This window comes from Aotus nancymaae, unplaced genomic scaffold (assembly GCF_030222135.1).
Source record: "Aotus nancymaae isolate 86718 unplaced genomic scaffold, 86718_ANA_hifiasm-v0.15.2.pri h1tg000016l, whole genome shotgun sequence".
Taxonomy (NCBI): Eukaryota; Metazoa; Chordata; class Mammalia; order Primates; family Aotidae; genus Aotus; species Aotus nancymaae.
Genome location: NW_026988428.1, coordinates 66,862,996 through 66,890,832, shown reverse-complemented (window position 1 = coordinate 66,890,832; position 27,837 = coordinate 66,862,996). Strand labels below are relative to the sequence as shown.

At 46.3% G+C, this 27,837-nt stretch overlaps 1 protein-coding gene across 3 annotated transcripts in view; it reads right to left on the bottom strand.

Annotated features, from left to right (window-relative positions):
• ANO2 (anoctamin 2) overlaps nt 1–27,837 on the bottom strand; it is a 367,122-nt gene that overhangs the window by 227,945 nt on the left and 111,340 nt on the right. For all 3 annotated transcript variants that reach the window (XM_064377517.1, XM_012455921.2, XM_064377518.1), the window contains 3 exons: nt 14,219–14,274; nt 12,771–12,812; nt 6,093–6,157 (listed from right to left, as the gene is read on the bottom strand). In XM_064377517.1, coding sequence (XP_064233587.1) covers nt 6,093–6,157; nt 12,771–12,812; nt 14,219–14,274 — 163 coding nt within the window. The remainder of the gene's footprint in view (nt 1–6,092; nt 6,158–12,770; nt 12,813–14,218; nt 14,275–27,837) is intronic.

Here is a 27,837-nt window from a genome sequence, read left to right as displayed (position 1 = left end):
TAATTGATAGTTTATTGTACAACAGGGTCAAGAGGGCACAAATACAAAGTTTGTCATATTTTTCAGACTAATATCAGCTTTTCCTCTTTGGAGCATGGCATAAGCTGATCAAGGAGGCCATGAGCTGATGCCAGACAGCTCCTTCCTTCCCCAGCTCTGCCCTGGAATTCCAGATGGCCATGGGAAACTTGTGGAGTTTCTTGGTGCCTTGGGGTCCACCACCTGTACCATGTGGCTGATGTGACAGGAAGGAAGATGAAAAGTTTAAAACAGGACCCACCATCTCTGGAAGGCTGTTGTGAGGCTAGGAGGCCACCCTCAAGGGCAACATAGTCATTGGCTGTACCTTGAACTGGAACTGGAAGCATGGTACCGTTTCCACTGGTCAACCACGAGACCAACAGCCTTCCCTCTGAAAGAGTACAATGGAAGGAGAGTAGCACTCCGTGGAGGAAACGAGAGAAAGGAGACTGGGGCAGAGCCTTTCTCTAGCTTGATGGGATTAACAGCATGACTTATATCCTGATCTATAAAATGGACCAGAACGTAACAAACAGCACAGAGCATAATCATCCTTGTTTCTGCCTCACCTCAACCAGCTGCTGCTGCTTTTCTCTGTCTACCCTTCTCTCACACCCTCAGAGGTAAAAGAGTAGTCTTCAGACCCATGAGGTATTATTTCCTTCCAGGCTGCAAAATGTTTTTCGGCTAAACCCAACCCTTAACTGGTAAGACCCATGCAAATGTCGTGGTGCTGATCCCACGTTTCATCCCTCCTTAGCTTCCCCTCATGCATCCAGCTTCATTTCCTTCCAACCCCGGATTCCCTGCTAATTCATGGGGCAGAGCAAGGGACTTGGGCCAGGTTGGCAGAGAATCCTTACAGACAGGGTCTGCAAGCCAAGTTGTTGATGTCACCACTCCCAATCAACAATGAGGAAGGATCTGGCTCTGAGTCAATGTGATTTTCAGTCATTAATATCAGGCTAAACTATAAATCCTTATACAAGGCAGTCCAGGCTGGTGATAAAGACATGCTCTTTCACCTCAGTCGTCCTTCAGAAAGCAACATTTCTGATTCAAGGGCCACCTCTTCCAGGAAGTCTTGTCTTACTCCTCTAGCAGCAATTGCTCTCCAACTGTTATCCCATACTGATAGGTTTGAACATTATTGTAGTACCTTGAACTGGAACTGGTAGCATTGTACTGTTTCCACTGGTCAACCACGAGACCAACTCCTGTTTCCATTGGTCAACTGAGAGCCCTCACTACCTCCTGTCTTGTACATACCTGTCTCCCTACATAACTGCTAGGTGCCAAAGGCCGTAAGCTCTCCTTTCATCATTGTTGCACGTTCCCGTACTGCCAAGCAAAGAGACTTGCTCATTGTAAGCATTGGTGAATGTGTATTGTGTTGAGCTAAATTCCCTTTCTCAATCCCAAAGAAAGATCAAGGAGAAAGCATCAGGGCTATAGAAATAAGTAATCACAGGTTGATCAATATTTTTCTCTCTCCATTCCCTCCTCTAACCCAGGTGTGGCCTGGCTAGTCCTTCCGCAGCCTGGCCTGCTAAGAAGCCTCCTAAGAACGTGGCCTCCTCGGTCTCCCACCGGTGGGGCAGGGGCGGCTCAGAGGGGTCACAGTTCAGGAGAGCGGAAGCAGAGCCCAGAGACAAGGAGGGATGGCTCAAACCACACAGCCTCTGGCGGCAATGCTGGGAAACCCAGGCAAGGACAGTGACCCGTGCCTTGCAGTAGGAGGGAGATCCCATTCCTGGCATGTCAGGGCTTTGGGTGGCCTCGCCACAGCCGGGGCCAGAGAGAGCTGGGATTCTAAGATGGTAGAGATGTATAGCAAGGCTGGAGCACAGTGCCACCCAAGGGCTCCTGAAATGGTAACCCCATGGAGATCACTCTCAGATCCTTGTGGAAGCTGTATTCCATATCTCAAGGCTCCAAGCTGGGACATTTCTAAGAGAACTCCAGATCTGCTACATGGGCAGGCTTCATGTCTAGGGCCTGCCTCTAAGTGCAGGAAGCCTCACTCATGAAGTGAGCATCCCTGGAGCAGGTGGGAGTGAGTAAGGACCATTACCCCTCTTCAGACTGCAGGCCTGCTTTGGTACAGTGATATCCCCTAAGTCAACGGGCTGCAATGCCCCTGAGCTGAATACAGTTCTAGAACCCTCTCTTTCTCATGCTGTCACAGGCAGGCAGTGGCAGCTGCTTTAGAATAAGCTTTTTGTACATAAGTTTCAGCAGCGTATAGTCAGAAGATAAATCAAACTCAGAAGACGCTTAAGGCCTATTGTTTTGTCTCATTCATATCAAAACGTCCAAGCTAAGAAAATCAGCCTGGGAGCAGATATTAATTTTAGTAAAAAGACAGATTGTGGCCCTGACTGTACAGATCAGAACTGTACAAATCCAAAAGGCCTCCAGTCCCCAGGTTTTCCCAGAAAATAAGGGCTGTTTTCCTCCTGGGTTTTAGGGCATTGGACCAAAGAAGTGCAGGCAGAAATGTCCTCCTCCAGCTGTGAGGACCCTCTTCCAGCTCCCTAAAGGACCAGAAGAGCCATTTCGCTCTAGCTCAGGAATCGTTCCTCATATTATCAGCCATAAGCCGTGTTTCCGCCAGGGCACAAGTGCTGCTGGCTGGAAGTGCCCAGGGGATCTTCTGGATTGGGCTGCACTCATTCATATAGATTCCTGCTAGATACCTCCCTAAGGAAACTTCCAGAGAGCTCTCTCTCACACACACACACATACACACATTCACACACATACACTCACACACATGCTCACACTTATACACAATTGCTCATTCATACACACACATATACATTCACACTGACACACACTCATGAACACACTCATACCTACTCCCACATACACTCAGACACACTGCTATATTCACGTGCACACACACTCATTCACACACTCATATACACACACACTCACACACACTCAGGCACACTTATACACACACCCTGACATACACACGCTATCCCAGACACATGTATTCCCTGGCACACACACTCTCATATTCTCTCACACCCACACACATGCCCTCACACACATACATTCTCTCACATACAAACTCACAACACACACACAGACACACTCACACACTCTCACACTAACACAGTCTCAAACTCACATACTAACACACTCTCACACAGGCTCACATGCACACTCAGGCCTGCAGGCCCCAGGTCTCCAGAGCAGAGGCAGGATCGGGCGGAGAGCCCTGTGGGCTGGAGGCCATCAGCAGTCTCACAGTGCAGCCTGCTGGGCACGAAGGATGCTGCAGCCAGGTGGAGGCAGGGGACAGGGGTGCAGGGAAGGGCATCTTGCCTCCCCTCTGTCGACTTTCAGCATCCAGGACCGGTATCTCAAACCTCAAGACTCAAGACGAGGCCAGAAGGCCTGCGGAAGGGGAAGGAGAGCTAGTCCCGGGGCCTTCCACATACAAACAGGTCTCCCGCCCCATGAGCTCTCAATGGCTCACACAGCTGTTTTAGAATCTTCCAAACAATTGGCACAGAGGAGTAGCACCAGGGCTCCAGAGGAGGAACAGAAGCTTGGCGCTAAAAACGAGGAGTTGAATACCCAAAGAAATGGATGGGAAAGACCTTGGCCAGGCCTGTGCATGAATTATCATATTTCGCCTGTGCCAGATTCCCCTGCTCCGTCACTCTTCCAACACAGACCATATGAGGGCAACTTCTCCGCGAGGCACACGGAGGTGCCATGCACAGTAGTAAGTAGTCACGGAGCAAAACTGTCATGGTGTGGGGCCTGTGATGGCTCAAGAAGGGGGCCACAGGCTGGACTCTGTAGGCAGGTGGGCCCCGACAGGAGGTGGCAGGAAAGATGGACAGGAAGTGGCGAAAGAGAGAAATGGTGCTGAAGAAGAATCCCCAAGACTCAGAGTTAGATTGGGAAGTGAGAGTGAGGCCAGTCAGGGATGACTGAGGTCTCGGGTTGTGTCATGATGAAGAGGAAGAAGGGGAGGACTTGGGCAGAATCAGAGAAAGCAAGCTGGGGCCACTTGGCAAAAGAGCGTAAAGTGAGGAGTTTGGTGGGGAGCTTGCTGAGTGTAAGTAACTGCTCCCTGCACACTCCAGCCCAGATTTCTCTCTACAAGTTCTCCAGGTACCTGGCCACCTCTGCCCCTCAAGCCCCCCACCACCATCCCTTCCATTACTTCTCTTTCCAGCAATATCTTGAGGTCAGAGAGTTCCTTACGCCACTGGGACGACAACCACCACCACCATCTGCCTTGATTCCCCACACACATGCTGCCCAGTGTCCCCTTCTCCTGAGCCTCCTCCCTCTCCTCCCTGCTGACCAAGCCTTGGCCTTGCCCAGGGGCCGTAGGAGTGTTCCGGACCGTCTGATCAGTGAGGAGCTGTGGACAGCCTCCGGCCCAGCTCCAGTACACCGTGCCCTGTCTAGACAAATTTGAGCTTTCCATTCTCAGGAACCGCCAGGCCCCAGAGCAGGGCTCTGCTCCAAAGGCAATACTTCCCCTGCAGGTGAGTCTCCTTTGGTGGCCAAAACCGAGTGCATATTGGAGCCATTTTCCACTTAGTTGGCGGCCAGTCACCTGAAGTCTCTGGGGGAAAAGACAGGGCTCTCTGGTAGGGAGAATTTTTATTTCTTAATCACGCTTTAAAAGAAGAAAAGAATGAGTAGTTGGAGAAAACAGGCGACAGAGTGGGTGGCCACTTGAGAGCCAGAGAGAAAGATCAAAGCCCACCAAGAATGGAACGATCAGCCTTAGTGTGGCCCAGAGAACAGTCTAGGCGGCCCATGCCACATGAAAGGCAGCCAGGGGACGGGAGACGGGGTGAGGGCGCCTTGGTCACAGGCCCTACATGTCCCTGCTGCCCCACCCAAGACCTTGGTTCACGGTCCTCAGCTGGAACAAACACCTGCTTCCAAGAGACATCCAATCAAGCTCTGTCTGCTGGCAGGGCCACTGCATCTCTGTGTAGGAGGTGAGCTGCCCAAGCTCTGGCCTCCAGGTGGCTTTCTCTTTCCAAGAAGAAGCTGTAATTCCTCCCTCTAGACTCGATGCTCCTGGCCACTGCCCCTCTCACAATCCCAGCCCAGGGCAGCCAGCCAGGAACACGGTCTATTCTCAGGCTGTCTGATTAGCTCATTAGGCATCTGCTGGGCAGTGAATCCACCATGTCCACCATGGAACAGCCTTCTCCTGTGGGCTCCAGGGCCCCATCTTTTCCAAATGAGCATGTTCTACCAGGGAAACTCACAGATCCCTCAGCTCAGCCTCCTGAGGTAGGACAACCAGGACCCTGAAGATCAGAGGAACTGGGGCTTGCCCAAAGAAATGGTAGCACTTAGTGGCCAGGCCTGGACCAGAACTCACACCTCCAGACTCTCCGCCCAGGGCTCTCCCACGTCACAGTGCTGCCGACCAACATTCCTGTCAGAAGACTGAGTTTCTAGAACCCCGAACCCATTTTCAACTAGTCAGACCTATGGCATTCCAGTAAATTCTTTCAAAGGACTTTTCACTCATGTTCAACAGAAGCTGGGGAAATGTCCAAGGTGCCAGACAACAGGACATCATTCTGTGACAGCATAGAAGGGAGGAATCCCAGGACCCAATGTCCCCTCCCTTCTAATTTGGAAAAGCCATACAAAGTCCACATTCTATTAGGCCAGCCAGCATATTCCTCACGTGATTTGCCAAATCAACCCTTTCCTTGATCAACACTGGCACTTGGGCACAACGCAAAAATCACCTTCATCCAGGTTCTTCTTGAGGACAAGACTAAGGAAAAGAAATGAGGCAGCTCCAGGCACCCCTCCCAAAGAACAGGCAGGGAAAGAGACCATGGTGCAGAAGACCTCTGGGTGGAGGTCATGGTCTATCAATCTACAGTATCTTTTGCCCAGCTGCTTCCCCACCCGTGAGACACAGAGGAAGAGATCATAAAAACTAAAACAGAAGATTCCTCCACTTGAACAAAAGACTGCCAGGGTCAAAAGGGTTGATGAGACATCTTTCAGGACTGGCATCTCCAGGATCCCTCCAGAAGTCCCCTCCCACATCTTACCTGATGAGGTCAATAGGTTGGAACTTATAGAACACTCCATAGCGTGCCCATTCTTGATACAGCAGCTAAACAAAATACAGAAACAGGTTAGAGGTAGAGGTGGGAAACTTCACCTGATTTTGTTCATCCTAACAAGTCAGAATTTTACCCCCAAGCCCAGATTCTAAGAAATTCTCATAAGACATCCACAGGGAGATGTGCAGAATCCGGAAGCTCAAGTTTGTTACACTCTGAGGCAGTCCTGCACCTGATTAGCAGAACCCCACCTTCTTTATTCCCTTGTCTTGCCTAGTCCAGCAAAATGAGCCCTGGTGTTCACGATTCACTCATTTAACAAGTAGTTACTGCCATCTCCTACGTGCCAAGCACTGTCCCCAGACGGGATACAGCAGTAATCCACAGTCTGCTTACACCCTGGTGTGGAGAGACCAATACAAACATATAAACAGATAATATTTGGAAATCTTAATGAAGAAAACTTAATCAAGGTCACGGGGTAGAATGTGAAAGAAGGGAGAGGAGTGAGTACTATTTTAGACAGGATGGCCAGGGAAGGCCTCTCTGAGGGGGTGACATTGAGCTGAGACACAAAGGAAAGGGGGAGGGTGTCCCAGGCAGGACACTCTTCCTGGGCAAATGCCCCAAGGCAAGCGCACATGGCACTTCCTAGGAAGAACAGGAAACCAGTGTGGCCGGAGCAGAGTGAGCATGGGGAGAACATGGCAGACAATGAATGTCAGAAAGAGCCAGGATGGCCAGATCATCTGGGGATTTGCAGGCCATGCTAAAATCTTTGTATCAATACTGGGTGGAATTCAGATTTTGAAGGAAGCCACTGGGAGATTTGTAGCAGAGGGCCGAAACAATCTGACTGAGACTGCAGGAGGCTCACTCTGGCTGCTGTGTGGAGAACAGACTGAGGAGTGATCAGAGACACAGGGAAGCTATTGGAATGGTCAGGGAGGAGATGACGATGGCTTGTACCATGGGGGCAGCAGCAGATATAATAAGAACAAGATGATTCTGCTCAGATTTTAAAGGTAAAGCCTATAAGATTTACTGTTGGATTGGATGTGGGATGAGAGGAAATAAGAACTTGGCCTGAGCCACTGAGTCATGGTGATGCCTTTTACTAAAATGAGAAAGACTGTGGGAAGGACAGGTTAGTGGGGGTGCGATCAAGAGCTCACTTGGGGGTGCATATTTTTGAAATGTTCTTTGGGTGTTCAGGGGCATGGTGAGCAGCTGGATATAAAAATCTGAGTTGAAAGAAGTTGGGAGTTATTGAAGAGGAGACAATTTATAAAATCATTAAATGATGGCTGTTATCGCCAAGGAAGAGATAGTGAGTATAGAAGAAGCCTGGGGTCTGGGCCCTGGGCACGCCACCATTTAGAGATCAAGAGGGTGATAAAGAACAGTAAAGGAGACAGAAGGAGCGGCCAGTGGCGTGGAGGAGAACCAGAAGTGTGTGGTGTCCAGGAAGCCAAGGGGAGAAAGGGTTTCAAAGAAAAGAAGACGACAATCTATGTCAAAAGTTGCTAATGGGTCGGGTCAGACGAGCAGTGGCCACTGGACTCGGTGGCTTTGAGGTCACTGGTCACCCTGACAAGAGTGGCTCCAGGGGAGGGGTGGGGGCAAAACCTGAGTGGAAAACACACACAAGAGACTAAGAAGGGAAACTCTGCAAGAAACACACCAGGCCATCTTGGAATATTTCTGCAGCAACTTTAGCAGAACTAGCACGTGTCTCACTAAACCTGTGTGTCGATCCCAGTAAATAAAATCATTCAGTAAGGGATCATGATTAGACCTCATCTACGTACCCATGCGGAATCAATACTGGCACTCTATCAAATTATATGTCAAGAATTGACAGATTTGTAATACAGCTGCGATTTTGTTACATTCTTTATGCTCCTATCATATCACACACAATTCACAAGGAAATCTATCAAGGAGAACGTACTCTAATCAGGTACTTCAGATGCCCATCTGGACATCAGCCCCACAGGGAGCCATCCTGTTTACCTAAGAATCTTTAAAGACATGTTATTAAAATGGAAATGAGAACCAGCATTCTTACTTAAGGGCGATGAACTTTTATTGTCACAATGTCTCCCAACAACTACAAAACAGGACCAGAAACTAGACGGGCCCTGAAGGGGCCCACTGCACCAGCAGTCACCACCACTTGCAATGGAGGAAACCCAGATACAAAAAGGGGTTATTCAGTGCATGAAGGCAGAGGGACTCTGAATTCATGAGCACTGCTGCTGCTCACTCCAGGGTGGTGGCTAACCTCATCTTGTTGTCATTAGTACATCTCCTCCTCCCACAGCTTGGGTGCTTCTACTGCCTGTGTTTTGACTCCCTCCCTTGAGGGCAAACCCTGGGCTCTCCAGCACCTGGCTGTCACAGTGACATCATTTGTGTGGCCCAAAGGGAGACAAGCTTGCATCAGGAGATGCAGGCAGGGCACCTCTCAAGAGCTGTGGGACGTCACTGTCTGCCTCATAGGCTCTAACCTCCAGAGCAAATTCCTCCCCAAGTCCTACATCCAGCCAAAACCTGAGCCTGAGAACACCTATCTGCCACTGCCCTGGAGCAAAAAACTAAAAATGTTCCTAAAATCCAGTGTGGTCCCAAGTGAGAGCTGACCTCATAAGCCTTTTCCCTGGTTGAATCCCAGACCTGCTGAAAGAGACTTCCAGAAAGTCCCTCTCTCACCGTGGTCTCTTCTAAGCACAAAACTGTATCCATTGCTTGTGGATATAGATGAGGAGGAGCCAAGAGAACTATCTGGGCTTGATACAGAAGAGCTAGAAGCATACGGAGGAGGTGGTGATCAGGCAGACCCTGACACAGAGAGTTGGAGGGAGTGACAGAGCACCAAAGCTGGGAGGCGGTGCAGCAATTATGCCTGGATGCCCAGGCCAGCTCACAGGTCTTCTGCCACCTGTAGGAGGTAGGGAGGGAAGGGGAGAGTGCTGAAGACCCTTCCCAATCTTTAAGAAGGTTTAGTCACACGTAGCATAGTTAAAGGCACACAGATTGTGCTGAACTCGAGCTGGCAGGGTTCCAGAAGGGACCAGCAGTCAGGGTGAAGGGAGACACACTCTGGAGTCCTGCTTCGTAAGGACCAGCATGGTGTGAGTAAAGCATGGAGGGATAACCATGGAAATATGTAACAGTCCCTCTAAACCTGTAGAGTCTGGAGCCTTCTAATACAGCTCATAGCAAATCCGCTTTCTCCCTTAGAGGTTCGCCATGTCCTCTCTTCACCAACTGGCCAAGCCAGCAAATAAACCAGAGAGAGACTACAGCTCCTTCTTAATGGATAGTGCCTGATTCCAGAGCCCTGGATGTAATTCCAGATGTGTCTGTCTGCTCCAGGCCTTTACAGCAGGAACCATCCCACGTGATGGATCAGAGCATAGAAGCAGCAAGTTTGGCTCCTCAGGGACCACATTTGACAGGGGTCATCAATTTAAGGATTTCATGAGACTGTAAAGGAACTCAAGTGTTAAAAACCCTTTGCAACAACCTTTGCAATGACGGAGAACATCAAGGTGTTTGGGACTCGTGGGCCTCTCTGAGGCCGCAAGCTCCTCAGAGAGCAGCTAGACCTGAGACAGGCAGAAAGACACTGTAGCCCCCTTGGAGGCATTTAAGGGACAGGGGCAGCCTGAATGGAAGAGACTTGGACACTACTCCCAGACCCTACCCTAACCTGTTTGAACAAGTAACACCACCTCTCTAGGTCTCAACTTCTCCTTACAGTAACATGAAAGTCGTGCAGCACGGCAAGATGAATCCTCAGGTGAAACCAAGAAGAAAAGCACCTTTCTTGCGAGTTTTAAAATGCAGGACTGAATCTCTCCACAGTTTTCAGCGGGTCATTTCCTAACTATCCACTGGGGAAGACAGCCACCTGCAAAGGCTGGGAAATCCAGGACTAAGTATTTCTAGAATGCTAAAGGAAGTCACAATCCGAAGTACTACTTTGGTTCTCCCCTGTAAGTGAGTGAAGAAGCCCGGAGAGCCAGCGGGAGCTGGGCAGCCCTGAGCAGATGGTAACAGCCACTTCTCTGGGAACCTCCAAAACACTAGGCAGCTTTGGCAAATGGAAAACTAGGCAGCTGCCAGAAGCCAGGAGGGACCCATCTACCCCCAGGCTGCTCCCTCTTCCGGTTGCCCTTGCTTCTAGGAAGGCAGGAAACCCTTGTTCTCAAGAGGGAGGAAGCCTCTTCTTAATGACCCTCCAGGAGGGGAGAGAAAGAGACTTCCAGCTCCTATCGGGGGCTGAGTCATGAAGACTGCAAAATAGCACCAGTTGAGCTTCAGGAGAGGGAGACTGGCATTCTCCAGGGCCTCGAGACTGGCCTAGAATTTGCCTGCAATGAGCCTGGGCCTTGGGGAGATCATGGGAACAGCCACAAATCACAAGGAAGAGTGAAGAAGAACATCCAGGTGCTGGCAGGATGGGCAGGTTGGGACACCATGGCAGATCATCCCTAGAGGCCCCAGAGAGGCCACCCTACTCTGCGGCTTCCAGGCCTTCTCCACATCCTTCAGCTCCAAATGCAGAGTCCTCCCTTACACCTAAGCAAATTGCTTCCTGCAACCACCTCAAAGAATACTTGACAGTTATATTATAATGAAAACAAATAAATATGCAGCACACATTTGGGCATTTTTGCTGTTTCTCCTTCAGGGTACATTGTAGGCACCACCCACATACCACTGAAACTACAGAAACAAATCCAGCCTTGTCGTGAGAATCCCTCTTGCTGAACAGAAGAAGCTGTGTCAACATGACCACGCAGCACTAGCTGGGATTCGGACACTAAGACTTTAGTCCTGACTTCACAAACATTCACGGACATTAAAACCAGTCTCCTCTGTTGGCTGGGTGTCATCTTCCCAACTCAGATGGACAGCAAAAGGCTGGCAATCTTCCTCCTGGCTTCTCTCGGGCCTCATCAAGGCAAAGCTCACTTTCCTAACCATGGCCCTGCCTTCTGCAGGTAAGGACATCAAGACTGGCCAGCAAGCCCAAGGAAAGGCCACGAGAAAGGGTCATCTTGTCCTTCAAAGAGTTGTTCACCTTCATGAAGCATCTTTCTGACATCAACTTTGGGAGTTATCCATGGAGATGCAATTCCATCCTGGCTGGACTCTCCCTGCCTCCTAGTTCCCACCTATTCTACCAGATGGAGTGGACCCTGACTTCATTATATCAGCCAAAGAGAAACATTTTTGGATGAGAAAATTTTTTGTTAAAAGGCATTCTGTGGTTAACAGCAATTTAATATATTTCCAAAGACAAATACTTAATTTTTATATCTACAACATACATATTATAAATAGTCCACAATTAACTTCTTCTGTTAGTGCAGGTAACAGAAGGCTGACTGATGACTCCTATGAGTTGGGGTATGTTCCTGCTCTCCGTAATGTTCCTAGACAAGCTGGGGTCACCACCACCCAGCAGGAGTTTTCTTAGGCAGGCAATGGATGGTGATCACCATTTAAAGGGAAGGAAGGAAAAATTAGAAAGTGGGAGAACAGAAAATGGTTGGGTGAGAGAGGCAAGATGTGGGGAGACATGCTTCCTCCTTTTCCTTTAAATCTGATGCGGGGCTTTTCAGGAAATTAAACACCGAGACTATTAGCATCGGATAGAAAACAGATGAGGTTAAGACATGGCAATACTACAGCAGATTCCCTGGGCCCACAGAGAGGGGACATGTGTAAGCAATCACCACAGTATTTCTGGAAAGGACCTTTTATGTTTTTAATACTTAACACTTCATAACAGGGACTAATAGGCAGGATAAAAAGAAGCCTGCTCAAAAGGCAACTTGGGGCATGAATGATTTTCCAGACAACACAGTGGGGGAGGGAAGCTCCTTGAGCTTCAGCTCTTCATCCCTCCCACCATTGCCCACCCTCCTCTGCTCACTACAGTTGCTGAAGGTGAGGAGAAGCCAGCAGGAGGATTGCATGAGGGGATCGTGGATGCATCCCCACCAAAGAAGTTGGGACCATTTTTCTTCCCCTAACCATAACCTCCAATTCCTAGCTTCTTGAACTACAAAACCCAACTGAGGCTTCCTCACACTCAGATTGCACATCTATAATTTGGGAGTGGCTATACTCCACTTGCCTGCCTTAAAGAAAAGAAGAGTCACCTAAAATTGACTCTCCAAAAGCTATAATGGCATGGATCAACACATGTTTTAAGCAAGGACCCTGGATTTGAGGGCTAAAGGTGTTCCGAGCCCCCTCTCTGTTCCCTGTGGCAGTGTGATCTCAGGCAAGTGCTCAACCTTTCTGTGTCTCCGTTTCTGCATTCATCAGTTAAGGAATTTGGACAGCCAGTGTTTCTCAACTGATACTCTCTTGCCATGGGAGGGTGGGATGAGAACTGTGTGGGGGGCCACTGGATATATTTCAGGACAGTTGGCATTGCGGCTCTCCAAGCACTAAATGCAGTAGCAACCAGCCTCACATTTCCAAATACCTGGGTGGGGGAAAGAGGGGAGCTGGAAAAACTGTTGGAAAGTAGACAAGCAGGTATATAGAACACTTCTAAGACCCTTCTAGCCACTTCCACACAACCCTGTAGTCTCGCATGCCCAAAGCTCTGGATGCTGTGTGAGGCAGGCTTACCTTCCTGTCATTCATATCATCCTCTGGACTATCGTATTCACCCTGTGTGGGAAAAAAGAATGCTGGATTAAGCCAATGAAACTACCAAAAACAGGTGCCAAAGGAGAAAGGATTTTCTTTTTTATTTTCTAATACCATTGCTTTTATTTTCATTCCCATTTAAGGAAGGTCGAAAGCATGGCATGGTAAGGAGCTGATATTCCAGTTTCTTAGCCATCAATACTTGCCATGTTTCCTGGGATAACTTCTCACACGAACATGTGCCCCCTCATGCACTTCAGAGATCAGCCTATGCCCCCTCATAGCAATGCAATGGCAGCACTCCAGATTTTAAATAGCCCATCACGTGAAAATCACACGGCCATGACATGCTCACTCTGTCCATAACTGCAGAACTTAGCAGTGCACATGCCACTGCAAATACATCAGGAATGAGAAGATTCTCATCCGAAAAATTCAGGGAGCCCCACCTCAGCAGGCTCCAATGGCACTGCTGCATGGCAGGTGCCCAAGACCTGACAAGCCTGATGAAGTAAAGCCATGGAGCATTTAGTTCAAGGACCAGTTACATTCTCATGAATTGTCTTGAAGAATATCATTGCATTGTATCACGGGATGTTCATAACAACATCTCCAGTCAAGCAGAGCTTTCATTACAGTCATTCTGTTTTCTTTACTTTAACCAAACCATTGTACAAGGAATTTTGAGAGATTTTCTTCAAAAGTTTTTTTTTAATTGAGTTTTAGGTTTTGGGGTACATGTGAGGAATATGCAGGATTGTTGCATAGGTACATACATGGCAATGTGGTTTGCTGCCTTCCTCCCCATCACCTGTATCACATTTCTCCCCATGTTATCCCTCCCCAACTCCCCACCCCCCGCTGTACCTCCGCTAGTTCCCCTCCCCACAGACCTCAGTGTGTGATGCTCCCATATCTGTGTCCATGTTTTTTTTAAAATAATAGTCTTATATTAATATATACCTGCATGTTAAAGACTAATTTCACATCTGCACAAAACCCTCATATACAAAATTTCACTTGCAGGCAGCTATGGGTCTGACAGTCCAGGTTAGGGATTACCCAGGCCTTTTAGTTTCCTTCACCATCATCCACCACCCTCACCAAGATCTTCTCCCTTTATGCCACATCTGTAGAATCACACTTTTGCTAAAAAGAAAGCCAGGGAGTACTGGGAAAGCGCAAACAAAGCCTAGTTTGTTTTGTCGTCTGGGGAAATCATTAGTGAGACGGTTTGAGATGATTGGCAAAACTCAAACTGGGGATAATTATCAGCAATGAGCGGTCCGGGGCAGCCTAGATATTTTAATGTCATGATTCACTCCTGCCTCACCCTCCAGGTATTCACCCATTTCATTGCCACTGAAAAGTTGTGGTTTTCAACTTTTGAAGGCAACAGAGAGCATGCTGATGAAAATAGTACTTACATCATGAAGAGGGTAGGCAGCCTCATAGATATTGTTTGCGATCAGAGAGTTAATACCTATGGAAGAAAAGAAAGGAAGATGAAAATAGTAACTCCAGGGCAGGAGTTTCTCAACTTAACCCTTGTTTTTTGATCAAGATTAAGCTCTCACTCGTCCCCCAGCTGAGAATCACTGCATCGTCCTCTATATCCTCTAGACTAGAACTCTTTGTCAAGCTCTGGTTCTTAGTATAAGAGCAATATTTTTTCATTCCCTAAATACAAAATGATGTTCTAATATCAAATATGCTGTCTCAAAGTTCACATTCCTCCTATCTTCAAAGATTCCAATCATTCCAGTCCAATAACCTTCTACCACCACGACCATCAGGTGAGAATCTCTGTGCTCCATGACAGCATAGGAATGGTTATACGGATAATTTTAATCATGATCTATAAAAGTATGTGTGAGAGCATCCGACTGCACTTTGAGCTCCTTCCTGCTGTTTCACAAGGCAGTGCTGGCTGTGACTGATCTGTCGCCTGGACCATAACAACCCTGAGGTGGGCAGGAAGCAGTAGGGCAGAGGTTCTCAAAATGTGGTCTGGGGAACCCTGGAAGTCCTCATGAGCCTTTCAGGGGGTTCCTGGAGGCAAAACCAGTTTTCTAATCGCACTAAGAAGACCTTATTTGCTTTCTCACTCTTCTCTCACAAGTGCATAGTGGGGTGCTGTGGCATGTGCTGACATCATCCCCCGTGGCTAGTGGCACGTGTGTTTGTGTATTCTTGCACTTTCACAATTTCTAAGCCTTAACTTCTCACATTGGTCGATATAGCCACACAAACACCCTCTGGGTGTTCCCAATAATTTTTAAAAGTGTGAAGTTACCCTGAGACCAAAAAGTTTGAAAACTGTACCACAGATTTATGTTTCAATTCCAACAGTGTCTCACACCACTTGCACATAGCAGACCCTACTAAACAAATGTGAAATGAACAAATGGCTCTGTCCCTCCAACTCCATTACACTCACAACAGAGACGCTTCTGCGCAGCATGAAGTCGTCGTCATTTACTTGTTTCATTCTTGGTTTTATTCAGAGACTATAAAGTGATCTGTGTGTTCTGTCTGAGTCGGGATGGTCTATCCTGGGTCGCTGGCTTCCAGATGGGAGGGATTATGTCTCACCAACTCGTAGTACCAAGGATCCCGCCATACGAGGAGCCACATTTAATCATGGAGGGGGAGGAGAGGGGGAGTTTCTGGTGCACAATGATTTCCCTTGTCTCGCACTTACTTTCTGCCCTGAACCATTCTTTCCAAAGAGACTGTAGACTGTAGTGAGATGAGGAGATAATTGGTTTTGGAGGGAAAGATGTATGATGTCCAAATGCTAAGAAATCTGCATTTGCATGGCTCTGAATAAACGCCGAGGTTGGATAACAAATCTAGACAACATTTACTCATTAAAATTCATGGCTTTCCACCTCCCGCTCCTACCCAATGCCCCACCCACACGCTCAGAGACCGCAGAGGATCTCAGACAATCCTCTCCCTGCCATCAGCCTCCTCTTCCTCAAACCTCGCCCCTATTTGCCACAGTTCCAGGGCGTAGGATGACACAAAGACTATTCTCTGGGCCCCTCGTGGGAGCGGAGGCCCAAGGGAGGCTGCGGGGGGTGCCCGGTAGAAGCGGCTGCTCTTCCAATGAGTTGAAAGCTGAGCGTTTTGGTACTGCTGCATCACCAAAGGGCCAGTCCTTTCCTGATTTTAAGTTTCCTCCTTGGCATGCACATAAAACATGAGAAATAACTTTGTGGGGTGAGAGGAGCAGAGGGTGGGGAGAGGGAGTGCAGATGGGGGAAGGGTGCCCTGGAGGTTCGCTGAGCTGCAGATCTGTCTGACTCACAAGACTACAATTTCACTCTGAGCATCATTAATCAGTTCAAGAGCCATAACCACAGCAATGTGAAGCCACCCTACCATACATAATCAAAGGGAGGAGTCTGAAGCCGGGAGGGGAGTTTGTGGGAGTTTATAGTTAAAAGCTACAAAGCGCTGTCGGCATGGATAGAGGCTGAAGCATCACAGGCGGGTAGGGCCCCAGCTAGACTGCACCCCAGAACGCACCCCACCCAGTCCCTATAGTCACACCCCATGCTTGCCGTGGCAGCTGTGTGTACCCTGAAGATAGTCCCCAAACTCCATGAAAAAGTCCAGCAGGTGTTTCACCTACTTAGCTCTTCTGCTAATTCTCAGCTTGGCTTTGTACAGTAGTCGAGTGTCTGGAAGCATTAGACCATTAGACCGACAACCTGAACTCCTGGAGTTGCCAGATCCTCAGAAATGTCTCGAGTTATTGGGACACTAAAGCTATATGCCCTAACCCTCGTCGCAAATAAAGCTTCCTGTGCACCGTGCAGCCGGAAGTGGGCAGCTGCTTGCTTCACTTCCGGGATGAGGTTTGCTCATCATTTGTGTTCCCCAGAGGCCTGACCTGGGTCACAGAGCACTCCTCTCACCTGTGTGTCTCACGGCACTTAGCTCACGGTTGGAAACACAGAAGGGATGGCAGCCCTAACAGTCAGTCACCGGCCTATGGCTGCAGTTACCTTAGCACTCTTCTTATTCAACGCCTTCCTAACTGATTGGTTAAGTATCTTATACTCATGAAGAAACTTTTAAACTCCAGCTGATTTTTCTGCCTCCTAAGACAGAAAGTCAAGGTAAGAGGTCCTTTGCTCTAGGGCAAAGATTCAAGTTATAAAACCAGAGTTATCCTAACTCAGATAACCAGAGCCCCCAAAATACTACAACTGGTGTTTCTCTGTTCCCTCTAGCTGCGTACCCCCTACTTTTTAGGTGGGATGCTATGGGCGATCCCAATCAGTGGCTGCTGGGAAAGGGAGGAAAAAGTACATTAAAAGAGGACTGGGGCGGGAGAGGCACGCTGAAAAGTGAGCATCCATCCACAACTTTACCCAACAACAGGGATTGCTTTGGCCTCCCGGTTCACCCACAAACTTCAGAAACCAAGATTCAACCCCCAAACAGGCATGGAAATCAGTTTGAATGAAGAAGAAAATAATCAAACGTTTTTAAAAAAGAGTCCCTGCTTTGAAAATTGAAATTCTGATTTTTTTTCTTTTTTTTTCAGCAAAAATGGGCTAATTGGTTCCATCATGTGCCATCCATCTGGCCATAATGGCAAAGCTTTCTTCTTCAGGATTGCATCTATATTCTTTCCCCTCAGCTCTAGACCCAGGGAGAGACAGGGAGGCCCAAGCTTTTGTCCTATTACTCCCAGGATGGGGACAGTGAGAAGGAGAAAGCGCTGAAGACATTTCCCTTTCTCTGCCTCCCTTAAGAGGAACAAAGTCTCAGCTCAAACAAAGTATAGCCCCTGAGGAGCCCCTCACTGATCCCCGAAGTCGACAAATCACCAGGTCCTTCAAATCACCAGGTACTTCATGCCTGGTGCTTAGAACTAGAAACCTCCAAAGGAAAAGGCTCATGCTTCCTCCCTGCCCAGCATGGACCACACGTCTGTGCAGCCTGACATAACCAAACCTAGCAACACTGTCCCACATCCACAGGGGCAGGGCCGAGAAACATGACCAGGGCGGGCTCAGTACCCAGGACTGGTACCTGAAAACACACACTCGTCATACAAAGCCTGAGACCGCTCATTGAGCTTCATCGATATCTCTGGTTTCCTGGACACAGAGGAACAACCAAACCACAGAAGTTTATGGTCTGCCTCCCACAGAGATCTCATTAAATCTACAAGTGCTGCTGGGTGACAGGGACTACAGTGCTATTCCCTCCAGGCCAAACTCAAAGGAAACTTTTATCCACTGGGCAGGTACTTAGAGGAATGATGCCATACTCCTGAAAACCCATTTGGTTTTTATTCTCCCCAGAACAGGACCCAGTCCACCCGCAACTGCGCTTTCATCCCTGCACTCCAGCCAGACGTAAATCTAAACCAGAGCTCCCAGACGGTGCGTTTAACAGAGATTATATTTACCCATCACCAAATTGTCTTGACGTGTGCTTAATTACTTAAATGCCTTTAATCCCAAGCCTTTTCTTCTAAGAAAATGTAAACCAGTTCAGCTGGATGAATGATAAACCAGATGTTTACAACATACAACACGATCTGGCTTTGGTCAAAATAATTAAGACATCATCTCCTGAGTGGGGAGGAGAGGTGCCCAAAGCATATATTTGTTTAAAGGCTCTGACACCAAGATGTCCATGAAAATATAGTTCCATCAACCTGTAATTTTTGTGAAAAAGCAACAATAACTTTCATGTGAAGGAGCAAAAAAAGGCATTCACCCTCCTCTGATATGGTCAACGGGGCTTGGGTTTCTTTCCATGGTAAAGTGCACTTAAAAGTCATTGGATGGTAGAGTCAACTCCCAGGGCCCTGACAACTGACCTTAGAAAACATGACATTGATTAAGGAGGCATCATGGGCTGGACCAAGTTTATGATCACTCACACACTTCCACCACCATGCAGAACCCAAACTCACAGATATTTTCAGTCTCTGCATGTGGTGGGCATCAATCCATAATCTCCCATTTCCAGGGGTAAATAAGAGAGAAAACAGAGGGAGAGGTTGAGTTGTTCCTCTTGAGGTTATGGAAGAATTCTAAAAGTTAAGCGTTTGATCATTAGTCCACCCATACATTTCCAAGGTCAACTCCTCCTGCTTTGTCTTTGTATACTAATTTTAAACACCACCCCCAAAAAAAGAGAAAGAGAAAGGAAGGGGAGAGTAAGGGAGGGGAAAGGAGGGAAGGGAAGGGCAAAGAAAATAGCACACGGCAGGGAAGGGGAGGGGAGGGAAGGAGAGGGGAGGGAAGGGCAGGGGAAAGAAAAAAGGAGAGGAAGGAAAGGAGGGAGCGAGAGATGGAGAGAAAGAAGGAAGGAAGGAAAAGAAAGAAAGAGAAAGAAAGAAAGAGAAAGAAAGGAGGGAGGGAGGGAGGGATGGAAGAAAAGGAGAAAAAAGGAAAGAAGTTCCAGAGACCTAGCTGGTGGCTAGGACATTAAAAGGGACTGAATGCCAAATGTTCATATAATATTAGAAAAATAAAAATTAGGCCCTTCACAGATAGACTTGGTCATCTTTGGGTGGTCAGAACCCCAGTGATCAAATCCCCAAGAGGCAGGAGACAGAGAACATTGCAATAAGCCTACAACAGTGCACCCTATCTTTATTTTTATCTTTCTCTTTTGTTCACTCTAGCGTTCCTAAAAATTACTTGGGTAGATTATTAAAAATTCAGGTATTTGGACCTTCCCCCTGCAGATTCTGATTCAGCAAATGTGGCATAGGACCTGGACTGCCAGGGTTCTAGCAAGCACGCCAGGTGATTCTGATGCCAATTGCCTGCAACCACACCTGAGCAACGTCGCCCATAATCACGTGCAAAGAATTGCTATAGGACTACAAACTTTTTCCAAGCAGCCTCACCAATTGCTCTGGATGCTCCTTGTCCTCATCTTCTCTTTCGCTATAATTGTCTGCTCTCAACCTCTCTGAGGCCCAAGGACATCACGTAACCCCAAATCCTGGCCACAGCCCTGGTACCCGCTCTCTGTGAACTTTCAGGAAAGCTAGTCCCCTCCCTGGGCCTCATTGGCTCATATGTACAGGAGATCATGTGGCTCCTTTGAATCACAGAGTCTGGGAAATGTTAGAGCCAGAAAGAAGCTTAGAGAGCACTGAGAGGCCCCATTTGTTTTATGAGGGGAGGAACAGACTCAGACAGGGAACATGGCTTGACCGAAGTTTTACAACTTTTTCATCCCAGAGCTGGAACTGGCGCCCACTTCTCCAGCCTTGCCAGGCATGTGCCTATCCTCCATCTTCCTGTTCCAGACACACTCTCTACTCTCCACTATCTGCCATGAACAGGCTGCTGTGCTCTCTGGCTTCCTACTGCCATCAGCAGTATTGAGATCCCTGGCCTTCTGGCTAAATAGTCAAGTGCTCAAGGCCACCTCCTCTACCCAATTCCATGTTGCAGTGATCTTCTCTCCGCGGATCTAGGGATGGTAAGAGTTGTACTATTGTTAACTCCAGGTTACAACGCCGTCCCTGGCATTCCCCAACTCCCTGTCTATCCCTTTGTAAACAGTTTCTCTGTACACATGCCCACCTTGGATTACCCTAATTGGGGTATGCTGTTTGTTCCTATGGGGACCCTAACTGATTCTCTGGAATTGCTCCCACCATGTCTTCTGTATTATTTGCTTTCCTTGCATGTATCTGTCTTCTCACAGACATGTGGCTTGCTCCCTGTTTTCCTCAAATATTACATCAGGAAGGCCTTCTCTGACTACTCTATTTAAAACACCTTCTCACTCTCACTTCATTTTCATCCCCTTAGTTTGCTTCATTCTTTCTCCTGACCGTTATCCCTACATGACATCTTATCCATTGTAGTCACTTCTTGTTTATTTTCTGTCTTCTATAACTAGACCATAAGCCCCTTAAGGGCAGGAATTTGTGTCTATTGGATTCACTACTCCATTCCCCAGGTCCAGAACACTAATGTCGCATAGTAGGTGCTCAGTAAACATGTGTCAAATGAGTGAATGGATGTTACACTGGGAAGGGCTCAACTTCCACATCTTCTGGGAAACTTTTTCCAATAACTTTATCCATTTACTAATTAAATGAGTTTAAAAACAATGATGAAGGCCAAGAAACCCAAGTTCTATATCCAACTCCAAAGTTCTAACTGGGAGTGTGCCAGTTAATCTGTTGTGAAGTTAATTAATAACTGCTGAAGCTACTTTGCACAGCAGTTTAAAGGATCTAATGAGATAACGAGTGTTAAAGTGTTTTGAAAAACATACAACTGCACGCATGCAAGGAGTCCTATTACTTTGGTAACAGTAACACCTCATGTGTAAGAGGCCTCTTATCTGGTTATCTCAGCTCTCACAACAGAAAACTCAGAAACAAAAAAATAAATAAGCAGCTAAAGTAGATCTCATTAAACCTACTTTCTGATGTGATGTCCCTTTTCCGCAGCAGAATCCTTCAGACCCTCCTACCATGCATTTTACACTCTCTTTACCCAAAACACTAATGAGCTTATTTTTCTGTCTCTCAAACTGCAAAGCAAAACTGAGACAGCAAAACTCAGGGAAGGAAGTTACCAGAGTCAAGAATTCACAAAACCAGAGCACTGTGGGGCAAACAATCCTAATAATGCTTTGATAAGTCTTGAGAGAACATGACAATCGTTATGTCCTTAATGATGATCTTGAATCATCCAGAAAATGTTCCATATGCTTTTATGTGGAGAATATATGTAGACATGTTCTACATAAGCAAACAGGGAATTGTGTGATCGATTTTAGAAAGATGTCTGTACGAAAGATATTGCTGTAGACAGCAAGAGCTACACCCGTGACCATATTTCCCTTTCACTTTGGTTCAAGGTTAAATCTGCAGCTTAACTGCAGAAACTAGAGGACATTTTAGTTTTAATATGTGTTCTATTTTCTTCCTCCTAGTTTTGACATTCTATTTCAATTTATTTTATCTGGTTCTTATTTTTCAATTTATTTTTATACTATGTTGTATTATTGTTTTTCCTGTAAGCCAACCCAGAAATTTTGTGGAACAAGGCAAGGATACAAATATATCAATAAATACTACTTGTATATAGGTTAAAGCTTTGCAAAAGTAGGCATTCAATAAAGATGTATTGTCTACAAAGAAAACAGTGACATTACCAGATCAACAGGAATGTTTCTGAGTTACTATCTTTAGTATCTTTTCCATTTTCTAATATTTAAATTGGGTACAATGGCAAAGGGAATAAAGCTTTGTAAGTTGGTTGCAAAAGAAATGACCATATAAAATGTTCATTGCAGCACAGTTTACAATAGCAAAGACCTGGAACCAACCCAAATGCCCATCGATGATAGACTGGACAGGGAAAATGTGGCACATATACACCATGGAATACTATGCAGCCATCAAAAACGATGAGTTCGCGTCCTTTTTAGGGACATGGATGAACCTGGAAACCATCATTCTCAGCAAACTGACACAAGAACAGAAAATCAAACACTGCATGTTCTCACTCATAGGCAGGTGTTGAACAATGAGAACACATGGACACAGTGGGGGAGCACTACACATTGGGGTCTGTTGGGGGGATATAGGGGAGGGACAGCCAGGGGTGGGGAGGTGGCGAGAGATAGCATGGGGAGAAATGCCAGATATAGGTGAAGGGGAGGAAGGCAGCAAATCACACTGCCACATGTGTACCTATGCAACAAGTTTGCATGTTCTTCACATGTACCCCAAAACCTAAAATACGATAAAAAAAAAAAAGATAATCTCGAGGGTGAAGGATCAATGAAAACACCTACAATTCCGAATCCAGTCCTAGTCTCCCTTTTTCTCTCTCACTTTTTTTAATGGGGAAACAATCTTCTGGAGGAATAGAAGCTGATTCTAGTCACTCATGCTTGTCCTCCATCCCTTATAAGCTAGAAAGAAAGGCAATAAAATCTAAATTTACCCTGTGGCTCAGGGCTCCATATTATCTTGAGGTCTCATGGAGTTATCACGTTCCTCATTTTTTTAAAATTCTAAATAAGATTGGTAAATTGGCCAAAGAGCTTAGAGGACACTTCATCTTCATAGGCAGAAGTCAACCCACTAGAAAGCTGACCTTTGGGGTTCTCCTCTGCTGAGAAGCAGAGATGAAGTTCAGTCACATGTCCCTTGTTACAAAGCTAGTAAGTCCTCAGTGGCTCCTGTGAAATTAACAGACTCTAAAGACTCAGCCTAACTCCACTCCTAGTCAGTAGCATCCCAAAGGTAGTAGAAATAAGATTACAGCAAGGGTACCCAAGTTCCAGACTCAGTTCTGACTCAAGATGCAACCCTGGACAAGTCACGTCTCCTCTTTGTGCCCATCTGTAATTGGAGATGATCACTCCTGACATACCTAACTTTCCTGGGAGCAATGATTTATATTGATACTTAGACATATAGAGACATATACATGGACATTAATTGCCTCCTCCCCTGTGTTCCAACTGCACTCTGTATGTGTCTCTGTTATAGCACCTACCACATTGCCTCATCACAATCTGTCTCCACGTCTGTCTGCATGGCTAAACTAAGAGCCCCTCAAGGGTAGAAATTATGCTAAATTCAGCTTGGCATCCCTCCGTTTCTATAACATCATTTGACACATAGCAGGTGTTCATTAAATGTTTTTTGAATGTCAAAAAGCAAAGAAAAATTTATAAACGCAACTCAACAACAACAAAATCCTGACATTTGACTTTGAGACATCACCAAAAACCCTCATATTCTCACAAACACAGTAAAAAACTTCAGTGTTAAAACAGAGGCCCTCTAGTCTCTAGTGGTCTTTCAACAACCTGAGGATTGTCCCCCAAAATAAACTTTTGGTTTTGAGACTTTCCAGTTTTACAAAACAAGCTAAGAGTTGCTTATTTAATCTTTACAAAAACTCTGAAAGACAGATATTATTATCCCCACTTCATATAAAAGTAAACCGAGATGCAGAGAGGTTAAGTCATTTGTCCATGAACACACATAGTCAGAAACTGACCAGCAACTGCTGTGGGACCAGCAGGCTAGGCATTTTTAAATTTATCCACTCAATCAAATCAACTGAGTAGAATGTGTGAGACAGGCGGAGAGGTGCACTGGGGCATAAACGATGACTCAGAAGGACCCATTGCCTTAGGAATCTAAGCCATAGGTATAGAAAACAAGAAAGAGATTCAGTTTGATAAAAGTTCCAAGGAAAGGGCTTCAAGGGAGAATCTGGAAGACAGTGATGCTTGATCTGAGGATGGGCATCACTGAGATTGGGGAAAAACATAGACAGGACATTCAGGCAAAGGAAACAGCATGAGCAAAGACAGAGAAGATAGCGGTCACATCAACAGGAAGAGGAGCGAGAGAGAGAGAGAGAGAGAGAGAGACAAGTGGACATGCTGATTTTGAGGTTCTGGTGAACATCTAAGTGGAGGTATCCATCCAGCAGTTGGAAAGGCAGGGCTGCAATTGGTGAATCAGAAGCAAAAATAGATGGTTGCAAGTCATCCATATAGAGGAAACAGAGAGTCCAAAAGCCAAAGGAACTTGGAAGTTGACAACATCTAAAATGTGGAAGAATAAAGAGAAATCAAATAAAATGTGTCACATGAGGGACAAACAGAAGGACAGCAGTTGAGTAGGTCAACAGCACCTTCCAACAAATATCAGAAGATGCAGGTGCAGTAAAGAAGGCTTGGAAGAATGTAGGAAGTTATGGAAGATGAAGCCTGAGAAGAAAAAAAACATTAACTATGGAAGGTGTGATAGTTAATACTGAGTGTCAACATGAATGGATCAAAGGATGCAAAGTATTGATCCTGAGTGTGTGTGTGAAGCGTTGCCAAAGGAGATTAACATTTGAGTTAGTGGGCTGGGAGAGGCAGACCCACCCTTAATCTGGATGGGCACAATCTAATCAGTTGCCAGTGTGGCTACAATATAAAGCAGGCAGAAAAATGTGAAAAGACGAGACTGGCCTACATCGTTCTCCCGTGCTGGACCCTTCCTGCCCTCAAACATCGGGCTCCAGGTTCTTCAGTTTTGAGACTCAGACTGGCTTTCCTTTCTCCTCAGCTTGTGAGACCATGTGATCATGTGAGTTAATACTTAATAAACTCATATATATATATATACACACACACACACACATATATATATCCTATTAGTTCTGTCCCTCTAGAGAACACTGACTAATACAGATTTTGATACCAGAGTAGTTCTAAAGGAAAAGAATATTAAGAATGGAGTTCTTTCATTGGTGTTTCTGGAATTGGATGCTTAATATAATTAGACCCCAAAATGCTAAGGACTCTACTTCTAATAGTATAGAGAACACTGACAGTCCTTGGCATGAACTGTTTAGAGAGTTATGCAAAATAAATGCATTTGCCACTCCTGATTCACCACTTGTGAGAGGCAAGGAGTTTAGCGACTCTGTACATAATACCTTTGACTATATGTGGAGAACCAAGGAACATAATGAAGCTGGTCGGTTGCTCCTAAGTTCAGTGGACAACGTGATGAAAGGAAATGATGAAACCCAGGAACTCTCACTCCCAGCTTCAGAAGCAGATACTGAGCCTCAAATATGCTAAGATTGCCCTGAGTGAGAGTCTTGCGTCCTGTAGAGAAAGAGAGCTGAAATTGTGGAAGAAGAAACAAGCTCTTATCATGCAAGTGGCTGACCTGCAATGAAAGGTGCATTCACAGCCTCACCAGGTGTCTACTGTTAAAGTGAGGGCATTGATTGGGAAAGAATGAGTCAACAGTGATGGCCTCCCCTAAGGCAATTGCCAGGCAAGATAATTTTGATTCTCCTCAGGAGCCACCCCCAACCCTACTATTTGCTGCTAGACCTGTAACTAAAGTCCCGGTGGGTCCCTAGAGGTGAGGTTAAGAGTGTGACCCATAAGGAGGTACACTACACTCAAAAAGAACTACTGGAGTTTTCTAATTTATATAAACAGGCATCTGGATAATAGGCATGGGAATGGATATTAAGGATGTGGGATAATGGTGGAAGGAACATTGAGTTGGATCAGGCTCAATTTATTGATTTGGGCCCACTAAGTAGAGACTCTGCATTTAATGTTGCAGCTCAGGGAGTTAATAGTTTATTTGCTTGGTTAGCTGAAATATGGATTAAAACATGGCCCACTGTAGTGAGCTGAAAATGCCTGATCTCCCTTGGTTTAATGTAGAGGAAGGGATCCAAAGGCTTAGGGAGATTGGGATGGTGGAGTGGATTAGTCACTTTAGACTTACTCATCCCAGCTGGGAAGTACAGAAATATACCCTTGACCAATGCCTTGTGAAATAGATTTGTGAGGTCAGCACCTGGATCTTTGAAGGGCCCTGTAATTGCTCTTCTCTGTATGTCACATCTAACAGTGGGAACCACAGTCACTCAACTATAAATTTTAAATACAATGGGAATAAGTGGATCCTGAGGTGGCAGGGGCCAAGTGGCAGCACTCAACCATCAAAGGCAAGGTGGGCGTAGCTACCATAATGGACAGCAGAGGTAAAGCAGCAATCAGAATAGTCTGACTCGTGTAGAGCTCTGGCATTGGCTAATTAATCATGGTGTTCCTAAAAGTAAAATTGATAGGAAGTCTACTGCATTCCTATTTAATTTATATAAGAAGAAAACTTCTAGGTTGAATGGACAAGAGACTAATTTGAACTTTATAATTTGAATTATAAAAACAGAGAATCATGACCCCTCAATCAATTTCCAGACTTAAGCCAGTTTATAGACCCAGAACCCCTTGACTGAAGGGGAGGCCAGGTCCCCTTGAGGAAGGACCCCACTATACTACTCACAATTTTTGCTGTTAATCTTTCTCCCATCCTTACCCAAGGAGACCTCAAGCCTTTATCAGGGTAATTGTGCACTGGGGAAAGGGAAATGATCAGACATTTCAGGGACTACTGGACACTGGCTCTGAGCTGACATTGATTCCAGGGGACCCAAAATGTCACTGTGATCCTCCAGTTAAAGTAGGGGCTTATGGAGGTCAGGTAATTGATGGAGTTTTAGGTCAGGTCTGACTTACAGTGGGTCCAGTTGGTCCCCGGACTCATTCTGTGGTCATTTCCTCAGTGCCAGAATGCATAATTGGCATAGACATACTTAGAAGCTGGCAGAACCCCCACATTGGCTCCCTGTCTGGTAGAGTGGGGGCATTATGATGGTAAAAGCTAAATGGAAGCCATTAGAACTGCCTCTACCTAGAAAAAGAGTAAATCAAAAACAATATCGCATCCTTGGAGGGACTGCAGAGATTATTGCCACCATCAAGGACTTGAAAGACACAGGGATGGTGATTCCCACTACATCCCCATTCGACTTTCCCATTTGGCCTGTGCAGGAGACAGATGGATCTTGGAGAATGACAGTGGATTACTGTAAGCTTAACCAAGTGGTGACTTCAATGGCAGCTGCTGTACCAGATGTGGTTTTATTGCTTGAGCAAATTAACACATTTCTTGGTACCTGATATGCAGCCACTGACTTGGCAAATACCTTTTTCTCCATTCCTGTTCATAAGGCCCACCAGAAGCAATCTGCCTTCAGCAGGCAAGGCCATTAATATATTCTTACTGTCCTCAGGGGTATATCAACTCTCCGGCTTTGTGTCATAATCTTATTTGGAGAGATCTTCATCGCTTTTGGCTCCCACAAGATATCACACTGATCCATTATATTGATCACAGTATGCTGATTGGATCCAGTGAGCAAGAAGTAGCAAACACACTGGACTTGTTTTTGAGACATTTGCATGCCAAAGGACGGGAAATAAATCTGACTAAAATTGAGGAACCTTCTACCTCAGTAAAATTTCTAGGGGTCCAGTAGTGTGGGGCCTGTCAAGATATTCCTTCTAAGGTGAAGGATAAGCTGCTGCATTTAGCCCCTCCTACAACCAAGAAAGAAGCACAATGCCTAGTGGGCCTATTTGGATTTTGGAAGCAACACATTTCTCATTTGGGTGTGTTACTTCAGGCCAT